Raw genomic sequence first — 16,517 nt, 5'->3', positions numbered from 1 at the left:
AACGGTTTGCAATATCAACTTATAATAAAGATTGTGGATCCAATACTTCTATCTGAAGGAGATGACACTTTAGGAGATACTAATACCATGAGAATCAGCAGTCACAGAAGAACAAAACTGCTAGAGTGCATGACTGCAATAGTCAGAATTGGGGTTGCATGTTCTGTGGAATCACCGTTAGAGAGAATGGATATTAGAGATGTCAGTAGAGAATTGAATGCTATCAGAAAAACATTTCTTGGTGCTAGGATTCACGAAGAACGTAACTGACTCCAACGACGGTTTGAAAGGTAAAATCACATCTCTTACAAATAAATTAAATAATTGTTGAATGTGAAAGAGATAGATAGAAGAGAAGAAATCAGTGTTTTGCTCTGTAATTTTTCCTTCATTTATGTCCTCTTCTCCTTCCTTTACTGAAGTTTGCATTTAACGGTTGTTTGTTTGTGATTTCTTTCCTATGCTGAAAAAAATTGTTTGGTTTCTTTCTTTCTCTTTTTTAAAAAAAGTTGTTGATGAGATCAGTCCTTCCATTTAGTAGTTAAAACACTTTTATGATTAAAATTGTATGAAACATTGATTGTAAATTTATGAAACATTAAAAAAATAGTACTTTTATTTATATTTTTTGTGAAGCTAATGGACTCTAATAATTCTTGGTTACCATGTGAGGTCACTCAAACTGTTATCTTGTGTTAATTTGTTTCCCAAAACAGGAGCTGCCACGTCGGTCTTATATATATATATATATATATATATATATATATATATATACATTTCATGACGACCTCGGGATATTTTCGCTAATCTAAACCATTGCAATTGATATTCCATAAATGCACATTCTAGGTTTGTCGAATCTATTGCTTCTAGATGCACATTCACTGTATTGAAATATATTCATTGGGTAAAAATTGCGTGACATCTGTAGTTAGCATTTGGGAGGTACATTCAGAATAGTTACATGTGATTCAGTATGTAATGTATTGCATTGTAGATTGTTGAGGCGCTAGATGTTAAGCACGTCAAAAAAACCTTGAACCAAGGACTTACAGTTGAGTAGAGAAAAAGTGAAAAGGAGCTGCAAGAGGCTCATAATGGATGAAAAGATGCAAGTGAATCATTCATTCATTCTCTTGCAATTATCTTTTATGCTTTGGACTGAGCCAGCAGCTTATTCAAAATGTATTTTACACTTATTGAGCTGATAAGGATTTTAGGGGCATTGCTTTGTGGTACTTTCAGTATTGTTATTAAATTTTAAGTCTATTTTGAATATTTTTGTGGTTGAATTTCTTATTCCCAAATTTTATTGATTCAGCTGGATAGCTGAATTTTTCCTTTATATGTTTTCAACATTTCATGGTTGAAATTGGAAGGCAATGTATGACCTGGGTGTCCTTGGTCACTATCCAGATTGACTTTTAGCATAAGAGGCGTGTCATATGTATCGTCTTTATCATAAAATTCTGAAGTTTCAGGCAATTTTGTCGTAAACTTTGTTATCATTCAACTTAAATACACTAGAGGCCACCTCAGGGTATGTGTGTTCTTTGTTAAAGCTGTTGGTTGAATTTGATTTCATTTTCGAGTATTTGGGCATTTGAGGTGGATTATACCATCTCTTCGACATCTGAGAACTCATTTAATTGTTTCAGCTCCATCTGTCACGGTCTTTAAGAATTCCATAATTTATATCTCAGTTCTTAATTAATGAATTTGTGTTTTAGAATTTTAGAAGAGTGTAAAGTGCGAGGATTTTCATGTTGTTTTTTGCTCCACTTCGCAGTTTTCAACTCAGGCTCCAATTAGGCTCATTCAAGGGACTGTGATTTTGTAAACAAAACTCCTCTTTAAAGATCTCTTTACCTACAGACTGAGTTTTTGTTTTTTCTATGATGTCTTTACCTGGTTCCATGCTTCTGTACTTTTGTATTATTGCTTACTCAGGGGCGAATGTGTATTTCATCTTGTGCTTTAGTAGATTGGTTTGATATACTTGCTTCTCTTTGAATATAGTCGGGTCTCACATGATTTGTTAGAAGTCTTCAGTTGTTGGTCAGTTAACAGGAAAGCTTTGATATACTCGCAATATTTTATTAAAGTAAAAAATTGTGAGCGTTTTATACAACATGTATTTAAAAAGTGAGATACTACCGAAACTTTATCTCACAATTACTGCGGAATCATTTACATTAATTAACAAATCTAAATCAGCATAAGTAGCAAATTCATAGTAGTGAGATGACGAATATTATCTAAGTAGTTTTTATTGAAGTATATACTCCCTTGGGTGTTAGGCGTGGATTTGACATTACCTAAGTAGTAAGATCATGAATATTATTACAAGTTAATTTTATAGGTCAACTATTTAATTAAACTTATGTTTGAGAAAACTATGTAATTTAGGCCCATTGAGGGCCTAAATGCCTATGCATGTTTATCAACATCTCATGCCCCAAACAATTTCAATAATGTTGGATGAAAATGGACAACCTTAGAACCATGACTATTTTCTCTATTCAAAGATGTAAGAGCTTGTGACTAATTATTGCTTCCGAGTCATGCTTATCCTCATTCCTCATACGATGGTCTAGGACTAAAGACCTTTGACCTAAAACCTCATTATTGTTTCCCCAGCCAAAACATCCACAAATCTTTCATGTAGCCACCTGATTGGTTATCATTTTCTACTCTTTATGTTTTTGTTTGTCTCACTCTTATGTTTGGCATTAGACATAATGGTTATCTAGAAAGAGGCTAAATGCCAGTTGCCAGTTGTTCAATACATATATTTGAACTACAGAGGACCAAGGTTAGTTTTTAGTTTTCCAATTGTTCTTAACCTTGTTTAGATAATTTAGCTGGGCATGTTCTTATATGGCAGTAGAAAGATTACTTAGATTTTACTAGTACGCTAGTGGCTAGCTTACTAGCACTTCATTGAATGGAGCAACAATTTCAGTCATTCAAACTATTTTATACTGAAGATCTATTGAGTCAAGTTGTACTCGATACAATATTTTGATAATGTAGCTAATTGTAATTTTCTAGTTATCAAGAATGAAGAAACTTGCATTTTGAGCTAGTTATAGAGGAATAATTGCATTTTGAGCTTTCTCCTCTCTCAGTTTCCTTTGTGAGCAACTTGTAAGCTGATTTGACTGTGAGGTTTCCTTTACTATCTCTCCACCATATAATCCGATCCTGTGTATCTGGCCTCACTGACATGAGGTTGATGTGTTTCTTGATTGGCGTGGGAAACAATTCTCCCAGCCTTTCTTGGTTCCAATTTGTGTTGTCCTCTGCTACCAATTCCTTTACATATCCACTCTTGTCCACTGCTGAGAAGGAGAGGTCTGCTTTAACATGGTCGGAGAGTGTCGCTGGCTTGTTGTTTAGTATCATCCAAGGTTCAGTAAAAGTACTTATGCTGCTGCCATTGCCCATTGACCACACTAAGCCTTCCCAAACAGCTTCCAAGCTGTTCTTGACACCTTTCCAGAAATAAGATCTTGGTTCTTTCTTCTGAGTTGTCTTTGGAGCAAAACAGTCCCACCTGTACAGAGTTTTGAATGTTCTTGCCCATATTGACTCATCATCTTGTATCAATCTCCAGCTATGCTTGGCAAACATTGCTATGTTCATATCTCTAGTCTTTCTGAAACCTAATCCTCCATGTATCTTAACTCTACACAGTTTGTCCCAGCTGAGAGTGTGCCATGCATTGGAGTTTTCACTTCCATTCCACCAAAAATCCCTATTTATTTGGTCCAACTTCTCACATGTGCTTACTGGTAAAGAATAGATTCTCATGGCATATATTGGGACTGTCTGACCTACTTATTGTACCAGTGTAGTTCTACTGGCTTGGGAGAGTATCTTGGCCTTCCACCCAGTAACTTTATTCTACAGATTATCAACTAAATATTCAAAGTATTCCCCTTTCTTTTTACTCAGCAGTATAGGCACTCCCAAGTATTTCTCCTTGTCTAAGTAATCCTATATTGTCCCCAATGTATCTTCCTTCAACAAAAACTACTTGAAAATGTGAGATTATTTTGTAAAGGTGGATTTTTAATCTATTGGCAAGAATTTTTGAAATGTGATTTTGGGAATCAAGGTTCGAAATGATCCAACCCACCCAGAAGAAAATATTGATATAACAGATACCGACATTTAACTGTCGAAATTTATCCTATCCTATATATATTGAGTAATTTCAGATCTGCAATCTCAAACCAGTCTCTCTCCACAATGGATTCATTCCTCTCAGACAAATCCTCAAAAATCTTCATAGCCGGACACAAAGGTTTAGTCGGCTCCTCAATAGTTAAAAAATTAACTAAATCCGGCTACACAAATCTCCTCCTCCGCACCCACTCAGAACTCGACCTCACTCGTCAAACCCAAGTCGAACACTTTTTCTCAACCCACAAGCCCAATTACGTAATTTTAACAGCCGCAAAAGTAGGTGGCATACATGCAAACATCACGTACCCAGCTGACTTCATTTCAATAAATTTACTCATCCAAACCAACGTCATTCAATCATCTTACACCAACCACGTAAAAAATTACTATTCCTCGGTTCTTCATGCATATATCCAAAGTACGCTACGCAACCTATTAAAGAAGACGCGTTACTTACAGGTCCCTTAGAACAAACAAACGAATGGTACGCGATTGCTAAAATAGCTGGGATCAAAATGTGCCAAGCATATAGGTTGCAGTATAATTGGGATGCTATATCTGGAATGCCAACGAATTTATACGGGCCGAATGACAACTTCCACCCTGAGAACTCGCATGTTTTGCCTGCGTTAATGAGAAGGTTTCATGAGGCGAAAGTTGGGAATGCTAAGGAGGTTGTGGTGTGGGGGAGTGGTTTGGCTTTAAGGGAGTTTTTACATGTGGATGATTTAGCTGATGCTGTTGTTTTTTTGATGGATAAGTATAGTGGATTGGAACATGTTAATATAGGGAGTGGGAAAGAGGTTAGTATTAAGGAACTAGCGGAGTTGGTTAAGGAAGTTGTTGGGTTTCAAGGGGAGTTGGTTTGGGATTCGAAAGTAAGATGGGATGGGACCGAGGAAGCTTATGGATAGTTCAAGCTTGCTGGGTTAGGATGGGTTCCGAAGATATCGCTTCGTGATGGACTTGTGGATACCTATAAATGGTATTTGGAGTATGTTAAGCAATAATGCAGGTGTGGTTGTTTATTATTACAGATTGCACTACTTCTATGTCCATGTTTTCTATTTGATGACATTGCTGTTTATTTATTAGTATCAGTAAACATGAGAGTTGGATGGAATTTGTTTGAAATTTTATCAAGTCTAGCCGTGGCGTTTTACAATTGTGAGTTTGTGATTATGCTTTGACACTTTGTATTTGTGCTGCCATTCCCATCATAAGCGTCTTGCTGAGCAATTTTTGCTCTGAGTGTGAGAGGTGGGATGGCAAATGATAAGTTGGTACAAGGTGTCAACCCAGTGGGGATGTCTTAGCTGTGTATGGATGCCTGAGCACTGACTCCTATTAAAATTTCCACGATTACTTATGAAGTTTATTTACTTATAAACAAGTTCTTCATGTTGCCTATTAATGGAATATGTATTTACCATAAAGTATGAATGAGTCGTGGGCATAATCTTCAAAAGTATAGGAGTTTATGTCTGTGTCATTATTTGAGGATATAGACACTGGAAGTCAAATGTGATTCTGTTTTTGCATGGTTAGGACTCAAGAAATGATAGATCTTTTAGGAAAAGAGAAAATTACAAACATGTTACAGACTTATAGGTATCTGATTACTTATATTATTAAAGTTTTACTCAATATGGTACGGTTAGGCTTGAAAGCTATCAAAGTTTAGGTCAGATAAACAAGATAGAATACTTCTCTGAATTGTAGATTTCATTCATATCAATATGTTTTATTTGCCCCATAGGACGTAAACTTAATAAATAAAGCAATGTGATGGATGCTAATCATCTTGTCTGCTTTCACATTTGTCTCCAGTTTGTATTTCAAACCTCAACTCCCTATGGAATCCAATGCTCACGTTAGGATGTGGACACGGAAGACCTTTAGGCAGTTAAAAAGGGACTCCTGAACGTGCTTACATTTTACTTAAAATTTAAAAACTTGTTTGCACTGGTGTTACATTCCTAGTTTGCCTTACTGTGTGTATTTTGTTTTCGTTTCACTTTGTTAATTCTGGTACAATAAGATAAGATCCTTTTAAATAGATGTCCACTTGCATAACGATCGTTAAATATGTGTATTACATTCTTTCTTTCTTTAAATAATTTCTACTATAGTGAAAGGTCTAAACATTGATATTTTCCATCTTAAGTTGTGTTTAGTAAATGTTTGAGATCTGTAAGTCCCAAATCAGTGATGATAGAGATAGCCTTAGATATTATCTACCAATAATGTTTCGAGTTGGTGTAGTAAAATGTTTTGGGTGGTCAATGCCTGCCTTTTGCAATAGAAAATGAAGGTAAAAATTGACAAGATACCTTCAATATATTTGTTAGTGTTTTAGATTTGTATATGCATATTGCCTATGGATTAGGACCGCCAATATGTATGTGGAGTTTATGTAGTCTCAACTGTAGCTATATAGTGTCTGGCTTTGGTCGATAGCACGACTCAGTAACTGGATAATTCCTTCCAGTATCATTCCAATTCTTTCTTTTCATTGTTGTTTCCTCATGTCCAACTTTAGTGATATCCCCTTTAAGTTTGGGTGATACGAGTCAGCGACTAATCAACTTGGATTAAGTGATGTAGAAAAAAGGAAGGAGTGGAGAAGGGAAGAGAAGAAGATGGCGAGAGGAGAAAGAGTTCGAATCAACTTGGAAGGTGTAGAAATTTATTCTCTTTGGGGCAACAATCCTTCTACTTCTAAGCTAAAAATACAAGGATTACCTAAAGATCCTCATGGAATAAAGGAGTTGTCAATTAGACTCTTCCAAAATTTTAGGCAAATAAATTGTTCGAAGTGGTCTTATACCTCTGGATGCTCCTCCGAGATGAATTGACAATTCTAAGTCTTTTAGGCGTTATTAAGCTTTTCATGCTAAATTGACAAGAAATACCAAGATTGTCCCGGAAGGGTTGCCAATTTGACTCTACTTTTCATTTAAGCAAGTAACATCTTGATATGGCCCAATACTGTGTTTGATACGGAGGTTTCCAGTAGCCTACTGGTCAAGCCTTGGGAGGTTGGCCCAAGGTCGTCTTGGGGATCAAATCCCATCTTGATATGGTTGATAACATCGATGATCAAATCCCATCTTCACCGGGAAAAGGGGGATTTAAGGGTTTCCGGTAATAGAGTAGTGACTAGAATAAAAAGTTCATCATCCATGTTATCAACCATATCAAGGTTTTTGGTACTTCAGTCAACTTTGACCACACCACAGTAACAGGGCGAATCAGGGAGCTTGCTTTTTTGAACCCCGAGGTAATGTTATACTTTTAAACTACGAACATCTTACACTTTTCAGTAGATAATTCCTACGAGGATCACATTCAATAACCCTTTTTTGGTTTCCCTGTGGTGCTTGATGTCAATCTGTGGTTCTAGGTTTGATGTAAGAACTGGGATCTTTATCTTTGAAGTTTGACCCTCAAGTTTCACTTTTGGAGCTTATTCTTAGGATGAAAAAGAATTTGAGTAGTAGGTCGAGAAAACCGAAAACAAGACAATAAAAAACAAGATTACATTTAGAAACTTTTCATGGAATATGTACGATGATTTGATGAATATGGTTTTCAAGGGTTGTGGGTTGCTGATGGTAGTTGCTCTTAGGTTGTGGATGGATATCCTTAATTTTCTTTACGTTTCCATGTTGGAAGTGAAGAACCTCATTGGTTTAGGGTGCGGAGGAGAAAATAAGACAACATAAGAGTTGAGAGGAGATGTTTGTTGTAACTCCTGTTTAACACCTTTATTTTTCCACTATGTTACATGGACTCACAATATTTCAAAAATAATCTGTATCGGACACATGGACAGATATTGTATGTGAACCACAGTTTTAATATTTCACCGTGTCGGACACTTCAGATCCGTGTCGGTGTAACTTAGTTTTTCCGATGGTTGTTGGCTTATCTGCGATGGAATGGAAATTTAAGAATACACAAATATCCGATTTGGTTTTATTCTATAAAATAGAAGAAAATGTGATAATATGTGGTGATTTGGTCCATTTTTTTAGTTAGTCTTATATTAGGTTTCAAATACCCCCCCAAAACAAACAAATTCCCATCTTATTCTCTTATCTTTTCTATTTCCATTCTGCATTGACTCCCCTTTCAATTTATGTTTTGTACATCTGTTGCATGAAAAATTAGTTCTTTCCTCTAATCTGGGGGAATCTTTTGTGGATGTTAAGGGCTGCTATGAGAATGATGAGTCTTTATGGCATGAATGATAGACTCTACATTTCACACAATTTAAAATCCATTGCTTGAACTGATGAGCTACAATTAATAAAGGTGCCTTGAGCCTTTGGTTCTGTATTTTTTTTTTATATTATTCTTTTGGTTCTTGCTTTCTGTGCTTTCTTGTCAATTATATTGAGCATATAATTTCGCAATGCCAACTTTTATGATAGTGTATTAGTGTATACTCTTTGCTTGAGACTCATCGTTGAGCTGTGAGGGTTTTTCTCAAAGTGCCTGACTAATCTTTTGCATGTTGTGTCATCCTTTTTTTGGGTTTTTCTTTCTGGTGGCTCTCTTCTGTATTTTTCAGCTTACCATCACTTTAAGAAAGGAGGACGATGATCCAGAGAAAATGCAACACAATGAGTACTATTATGCTGGTGGGTTGCTCGAGTACGTGAAATGGTTAAATTCTGATAAGGTATATAATTTGCGGCTCAAGTGTTATTTGTTTCCAGTGTCATTATGGTAATCAGTTCTGATGTGGAAGAAATTATTCACTAAACTTGTTAAATTAGGTTGTACCCAAAACCTTTCATTATATATTTTATTTTGGTGGGTTGGACCATTTCTCAATAGAAGGTCCATGATGCAACAAATTTCTGTTTGTATATTCGATAAAGGAATTATGGTTAAAGATATAGAGAATGAACAAGATGCACATTTCCTATGCTTCAAACCTATGTTACATGGACACACCATATTTTGAGAATAATCCATGTCGGATAGGTATTCATGTGTCTGTGTCGGACACATATTGCACACATATTGCATGTGATATACCTCAATTTTTTATATTACACCAATATTTTTGCCGGGTCAGAAACTTCATTTCCGTGTCGGATACGGACACACCTATCCGTGTCAATGTAACTTAGCTTCAAACAATATCCATAGGTTAAGACACTATGGTTCCAATGTGTGTTGTAGAGCATTAGTGTCCATACATTCTACTAGAGGTCTTTATAGTTGAAGGCGATTCAGGCTGGTGGTAGTGCAAAACAAGGTCGTGATAGGCGCTTCTAGGTGAACTCGCAGTTACTCTTTGCAAGTGTTCCATAATTAATTGTTACCATCATCCTGCATTAGTGTAAAAGTAAACCAGCGGACTTGACTTTGCTGGGTTCATTTGATGAAGCAAAACCTATTTTCATGAAAAGAGTTGTCTTCGAAAGAACTGTATGTGCTTGGTAGCGGCAGACCCTGTACTGCCCGGAATCCTGTCTGGTGTAATAAAATAATAAAAAATAGTAATAAAATTTTTAAAATAATAATAATAATAAAATGATAAGTTGGAATTTTGAACTATTTGTGGATCTGTTCTTCTTCTTCATCCCACATTTTGAAACAAGGAGAGTAAGTCCAGCGTTTGATCCGTATGCCTCCCTTTCTTCATCTCCTGTTTCTTATGGAACAGCCAATAGACAAATGTGCCTGGTTTGAGGATCTTACTTAGAACCCTTGCGCCTTTCAGTGCTTCTTCTTCTAGTACGCTGTTTGGTGTAGAAAATGTGTTAAGATTTTATTTGGGGTTAGAGGTTCAACGTATTCAACTATATCGTTCTTGTCTTCTGTAGTTCATTTGTTGCACAAAGGTTTTAATTCAATTGAAGATTGAGGTTCAAGATTCTTATTTAGAGGTCGCTAAATCTTGGGTTGTTATGTATTGCCGTCTACATAAAAGCATGAACTGTTAGTGTTTTAATGTTTTATTGGTATCTTTGAGGTTTGCTCTGAGCTCTGTGTTCTCTTTAGTTGAAGCACTAGAAGCGATTGACAAAATGCCAGACTATCAACTTACTGGTGGCTTGAGAAAAACATTCAATTTTACGGAGTTGCAACTGTCCAAGAATTCCTATCCTTAAACTACCCCACTAGCGGACCTGTGTAGACCATCAAACAAATGGAAAAGGACATCACTACAGACTACGATTCGTATGGATGGGGGGCTCAGTGATCTAGTGTTGTCCAGGAGGCTCAGTATAGTTGAACTGAGACCATGTTTTCCAAATCAGACGAGGACAGAAGGTGCATAGCCGCCTTTAATGGTAGCTATTTACTTTATCGTTTGGGCACAGTTGAACATGCTTGGCCAAGTCAATACCTTAATTTTGAACGTTTGTGATTTTTTAAGTTCCCATATAATTTGTGTATGTGAGACTACATTCCAATGTGGAATCAATTTCCTTCCTACATTGATAAAATTGTCGAATGCAGAATTTTGAGAAGATTTCATATTATACTTTTATTGATGCAGGCCATTCTCCCATTACGAGGTAAAATTCTGAACATTGAAAGGAAGGACGAGGCAGCCATGTACAAAAATCAAGAAATTCAAAATCCTGTTCATTTCAAGGTGAAGATTTTAAGAAGGAAGCCCTTCACTACCATAAGATCATCATCATGACTGATGCTGATGTGGATGGTGCTCACATCCGAACTCTTCTGTTGACATTCTGTTGCCAATGATTAGTCACTTAGTTGTTTAGTGCCACAGAGTCACAGATATATATATAGGATGAAAACTGTCAGACATGCAAGCGCTTACATGTATATGAATTTAACAATATAAATCAACTTGAATAATCTTACCAAAGGCTTAAGTTTGTTTTTTGAAACATGTCCTGCAAAACGAATAAATGAAATAAACAAATAAATGAACGAGATAAAGATAACATATTAAACTACTATTGATGCAAAATCTAATATCAATTGAATTCTATAACAATGGCTAGGAGTGAAGTGCTTAGTATCGGTAGAAGGTGAATATAAAAAGGAACAAAATATAAATTAACTTCTTTCTCTTAATTTTAGTGCTTTTATTATTACATCTTTTCTGTTTAGTCTTTAATCAACATACTCTCCCCAGTAAGTTTATCCCTTAATATATAACTATATTACAAGTCTGTTGAGAGTATTTGTCTCTATGCGTCAATGTGCTGTTATGTATTATCATGGAATATGTATTATCATGTTTTATTGGTCTCGTCTCATGAGTAATTAGTTTCATCTCTATGTGACCACGACAAAAGAGAAGGGGCCTTTGATTTTAAACTTTGAGTATTACTTTTTGGTTTTAAATGAAATATGCTCAAGTGGTTGATGTAAAATGATTTATTGAGAAAATATATGGAGCAAATTATTCTACACGGCAAGACTATTGGAGACCTTAGATTGAAAATGATTCTAATTACCAAATTATTCTACAAGGCAGCCAAATTATTCTACACGGCAAGACTAAAGGAGATCTTAACAGGCAATATATGCTCCTATATATTAAGAAAATATATGGAGCAAAAACACCATATCGTCATCTCTGCTTGACTTTTTCCTCTCCAGAATCCAGATAAACCAGATTTGAGTTCTACTCGACATTAGATTGAAAATGACCAAATTTGAAGATTGAAACGGAGTATGTACACGTCGCAATACTCTTTCCTCTCGTTTCTCTATCCGTCCTCCAGATAAACCAGTTTTGAGTTCTACTCGACAATAGATTGAAAATGACCAAATTATTCTACACGGCAAGACTAATGGAGATCTTGACAAGCAATGCTCCTATATATTACTACACCACATACCTTTTAGATTATACAATTCCCAAAGATGATTTCAAACCTGGCATTTACAGTATTTAACTTTTACATCATCTTCCTACTCTTTAACCAGTTGATCTCACTAACAAAACCTTCTATGGCCACCTCTGGAAATGAGACTGATCTTCACTCTCTAATCGCTATTAGAGATGGAATTCAAGGCGGGTTAAGCTCGTGGAACCAATCTTTCCATTTCTGTCAGTGGCAAGGCATTACATGCGGCAAGCGTCATCAAAGAGTCATAAGTTTGAATCTTTCCAGCCAGAGTTTGGTTGGATCATTATCGCCTCATATTGGAAACCTCACTTTCCTAAGGTTCATCCGCCTATGGAACAATAAACTCTACGGTGAGATCCCACAAGAAATTGGTCGGTTATTTCGTCTTCAAAGACTCAGTCTATACAATAACACTTTCGAAGGAGAAATTCCAATCAATCTAACCCAATGTACTGAACTCAGGGGCATTAATTTAGGTGGGAACAAATTGTCAGGGAATATTCTGGCAGAGCTTGGCTCATTGTCAAAGCTTGAATACTTGAATATTAAAAGAAACAAACTGACAGGAGTGCTACCCTCTTCTTTAGGTAATCTTTCGTCGCTTCAAGTCTTCTCCACAGCTGGTAATAAATTGGTTGGAAGTATTCCAGCCAGCTTTGGTAGACTGTCAAGCTTACAAAAATTCATTGTTGAAAGTAATTTACTATCTGGTGAGGTCCCGTTAACAATTTTCAACATCTCATCCTTGAATATCTTAGCAATTATCGAAAACCAATTTAGTGGTAGTCTTCCACCAGACATGGGCATCACTCTTCCTAATCTCGTCCGTTTCTATGGTGGTGCAAATCAACTTTCTGGAGTACTCCCAGTTTCATTAGCTAATGCTTCTAAACTTCAACTATTTGATGTTTTCCAAAACAATTTCGAAGGACAAATTCCTAAGGATTTTCAATTCCCTCAAACTATTGAACAGCTAAATCTTGGATACAATCATCTAGGAACAGGAGAAGCTCATGATTTGAGTTTTATCACTTATTTGACCAACTCCAGTAATCTAAATTTCTTGGGCTTGGACCACAACAATTTCGGAGGTGTTTTCCCGAACTCTATTACCAATCTCTCCAACCGAATGGAGAGGTTGTTTCTAGGAGGCAATCAAATATCTGGAATTATCCCAGAAGGAATTGGAAACCTGGTCAATTTGTATATATTAGGTCTCGAGTATAATAACTTTTACGGTAGTATTCCATCTTCTATTGGAAAACTCCGTAGTTTACAGGGGTTAAGTCTGTTCAGAAACAAATTATCTGGACAGATCCCATCTTCTCTAGAAAACAATACTAAATTGAGTGAATTGTGGTTAGGAAGCAATAGACTGGAAGGAAACATTCCTTCCGGTCTTGGTGCTCTTAGCCAATTGCAAAAACTGGATCTGGGGCAAAACAACCTAAATGGTACCATACCTAAAGAGATCTTTAATATTCCCACTCTGCTTTATCTTAACTTCTCTATGAACTCCTTAACTGGTTCCCTACCTTTAGAAGTAGGAAAACTAAAAAATCTTGTTGATATCCGGGCATCTGGAAATAAGCTGTCTGGTTTAATACCTAATACTCTTGGTGAGTCTTTGAGTCTGGAAAAGTTGTACTTGGATGATAATTTGTTTGAAGGAACAGTTCCTCCATCTTTGAGTTCTTTAAAGAATGTCCAAGAGTTAGATCTATCAAGCAACAATTTGTCAGGCGAAATTCCAAAATATTGGGAGGACTTTTTGTATCTCCAGCTATTGAATCTATCCTTCAATAAATTTGAAGGTGAGGTACCAGTGAATGGAATTTTTAGAATTGCAGGCAATTTTTCAGTAGCTGGGAATTCTGATCTCTGTGGGGGTATACATGAACTGCAATTGCCGCCATGCCGATTTAACAACTCTGAAAAGCAAGGTGTAAAAAAGCATGGAAGGTCCCATCCTTCCAAAATGGCAATTATGATCAGTGTGGCCGTGTTCATTCTTTTGGCTTCATGTTCTCTAATATTTTACTTGAGGAGAAAAAGTAAACTTAAAACGGCTTCTTTGCCATCATTTAGTGATCGGCATCTCAAGGTCTCATATGGAGATCTTTCTCAAGCGACTGGTGGATTTTCTCCAGCTAATTTTGTTGGTTCAGGTGGTTTTGGCAGTGTGTATAAGGGAATGCTTAACCAATACGAAACGGTTGTTGCTGTTAAGGTGTTCAAACTTCAATTGCGAGGATCTTTAAAGAGTTTCGTGGCAGAGTGTGAATCATTGCGTAATATCCGCCATCGAAATCTTGTTAAGATTTTAACTTCTTGCTCTAGTGTAGATTACGAAGGAAATGAATTTAAAGCACTAGTCTTTGAGTTCATGCCAAATGGAGGTTTAGATAAGTGGTTGCATCAAGAGATTAGCGAACATGATGAAGAATCAAATTTGAACCTACTTCAAAGACTAAATGTCGCCATTGATGTTGCTTCAAGCTTTATCTATCTTCATCACGAGTGCCACGTTTTGGTTATTCATCGTGATCTAAAGCCAAGCAATGTGCTTCTTGATAATGATATGGTAGCCCATGTTGGTGATTTTGGCTTAGCAAAGCTTCTTTCGGGATCAATAGAGAACTTGCATGATAATCAAAGTACCTCAACAGGGGTAAAGGGATCTATTGGCTATGCCGCTCCAGGTAGGAATTTAAAGATCGACGTATGTTGATTTCAGTCCTTTTTACAATTCATAAATGCATGAATTTAATATCTAGTATACTGCATCATTAGTTATAATTTTCTGTGCAGCCTCATCTTAGTGAAACTCAATTCTTTTTGTCTCTTTTTTCTCCAGTTAAGTTCGACGCCGTTAACACCCCAGTTACAGGAGGGCCTTGGATAGTTGAATATTTTAAGCTCCAAAGTTTATAGCATAATTGTTTAGATAGTCAATCGAAAAAAAATAGTTATGTAGATATCTTAAAAGGGGAAAAAGATCACTTGATCTAATTACTTTTCAGTCCATGTTAGTTGAATTAAAATTCAAAAGATCAATGATGAACAAACTATGGATGTGGTGGTAATTAAGCTAGTTTGGTTACTTTTATTAATATCTTAACTGACGATTGTGAGGACCTTTTTAATCTCTCTATAGTAGAATGGATATAAAACATTATGGTATTACTATTATATTTCTTTTTCTTTTTTTTGTTTTCTTTTTACTGGCCAATGGCTCTTAATATATATTCATTTAAATGGTTTACTAAAAACTAGTGATTGATGTATATATTGCAGAATATGGTATGGGTGCTGATGCATCCATACAAGGTGATGTGTACAGTTATGGAATTCTAGTGTTGGAAATGTCCACAGGAAGGAGACCAACCGATGAGATGTTTACAAACGGTTTAAACCTCCATAACTATGCTAGCAACGGTTTGCAAGATCAACTTATAAAGATTGTGGATCCAATACTTCTATCTGAAGGAGATGACACTTTAGGAGATACTAATACCATGAGAATCAGCAGTCACAGAAGAACAAAACTGCTAGAGTGTATGAATGCAATAGTCAAAATTGGGGTTGCATGTTCTGTGGAATCACCGTCAGAGAGAATGGATATTAGAGATGTCAGTAGAGAATTGAACGCTATCAGAAAAACATTTCTTGGTGATAGGATTCACGAAGAACGTAATTGACTCCAACGACGGTTTGAAAGGTAAAATCACATCTCTTACAAATAAATTAAATAATTGTTGAATGTGAAAGAGATAGATAGAGGAGAAGAAATCAGTGTTTTGCTCTGTAATTTTTCCTTCATTTATGTCCTCTTCTCCTTCCATTACTGAAGTTTGCATTTAACGGTCGTTTGTTTGTGATTTTTTTCCCATGCTGAAAAAACTTGTTTGGTTTCTTTCTTTCTCTTTTAAACAAAGTTGTTGATGAGATCAATCCTTCCATTTAGTAGTTAAAACACTTTTATGATTAAAATTGTATGAAACATTGATTGTAAATTTATGAAACATTAAAAAAATAGTACTTTTATTTATATTTTTTGTGAAGCTAATGGACTTTAATAATTCTTGGTTACCATGTGAGGTCAACTCAAACTGTTAATACTGTGTTAATTTGTTTCCCCAAAACAGGAGTTGCCACGTCGGTCTTATATAAATATCTGTGTCAATGTAACTTAGATTCAAACAATATACATAGGTCTCTTTCTCTTGATAGGTTAAGACACTATGGTTCCAACATGAGTTGTAGAGTATTCAACATTTTATCAAAGTTTTTGCCTCATGCCGTGCTTACCTCAATATGGCTAAATGGTGTTTTTTGTCCAGAAACCAATTCATGACACTGTTGGCTTCAGAAACGAAGTAGAAGGCATCACAATCGATTTAGCTCTCCAATGGTAAGATATTTATATCCATCATTCTAAGATCCGATTTAGACTTTAAG

General features: G+C 35.9%; 1 protein-coding gene and 1 pseudogene across 27 annotated transcripts in view; both read left to right on the top strand.

The window, feature by feature from the left end:
- Positions 1-3,998: 3,998 nt before the first annotated feature.
- On the top strand, positions 3,999-8,807 carry LOC147484056 (putative GDP-L-fucose synthase 2 pseudogene; annotated as a pseudogene). The gene is made up of 4 exons (XR_015203769.1): positions 3,999-5,209; positions 6,025-7,477; positions 7,601-8,514; positions 8,774-8,807. The product of XR_015203769.1 is annotated as a putative GDP-L-fucose synthase 2 pseudogene (transcript).
- The window catches only part of LOC147484055 (DNA gyrase subunit B, chloroplastic/mitochondrial-like), a 21,792-nt gene continuing 13,806 nt past the window's right edge, over positions 8,532-16,517 (top strand). For 11 of the 26 annotated variants that reach the window (XR_015203740.1, XR_015203739.1, XR_015203750.1 and 8 more), the window contains exons 1-3: positions 11,805-14,758; positions 15,354-15,777; positions 16,400-16,470. Coding sequence is in view for 3 of the 26 variants with exons in the window: in XM_086575907.1 (XP_086432033.1) it covers positions 12,070-14,758; positions 15,354-15,757 (3,093 nt within the window). In the remaining 23 variants the exon portion in view is untranslated. Of the gene's footprint in view, positions 8,885-11,802; positions 14,779-15,353; positions 15,778-16,204; positions 16,378-16,399; positions 16,471-16,517 lie in introns of those variants that run through there. The other 15 variants (XR_015203753.1, XR_015203748.1, XR_015203752.1 and 12 more) reach the window with 6 other exon arrangements.

Source organism: Coptis chinensis, chromosome 8, assembly GCF_015680905.1.
Source record: "Coptis chinensis isolate HL-2020 chromosome 8, ASM1568090v1, whole genome shotgun sequence".
In the NCBI taxonomy this organism is placed as follows: Eukaryota; Viridiplantae; Streptophyta; class Magnoliopsida; order Ranunculales; family Ranunculaceae; genus Coptis; species Coptis chinensis.
This window is presented reverse-complemented; position numbering and strand designations above follow the sequence as displayed.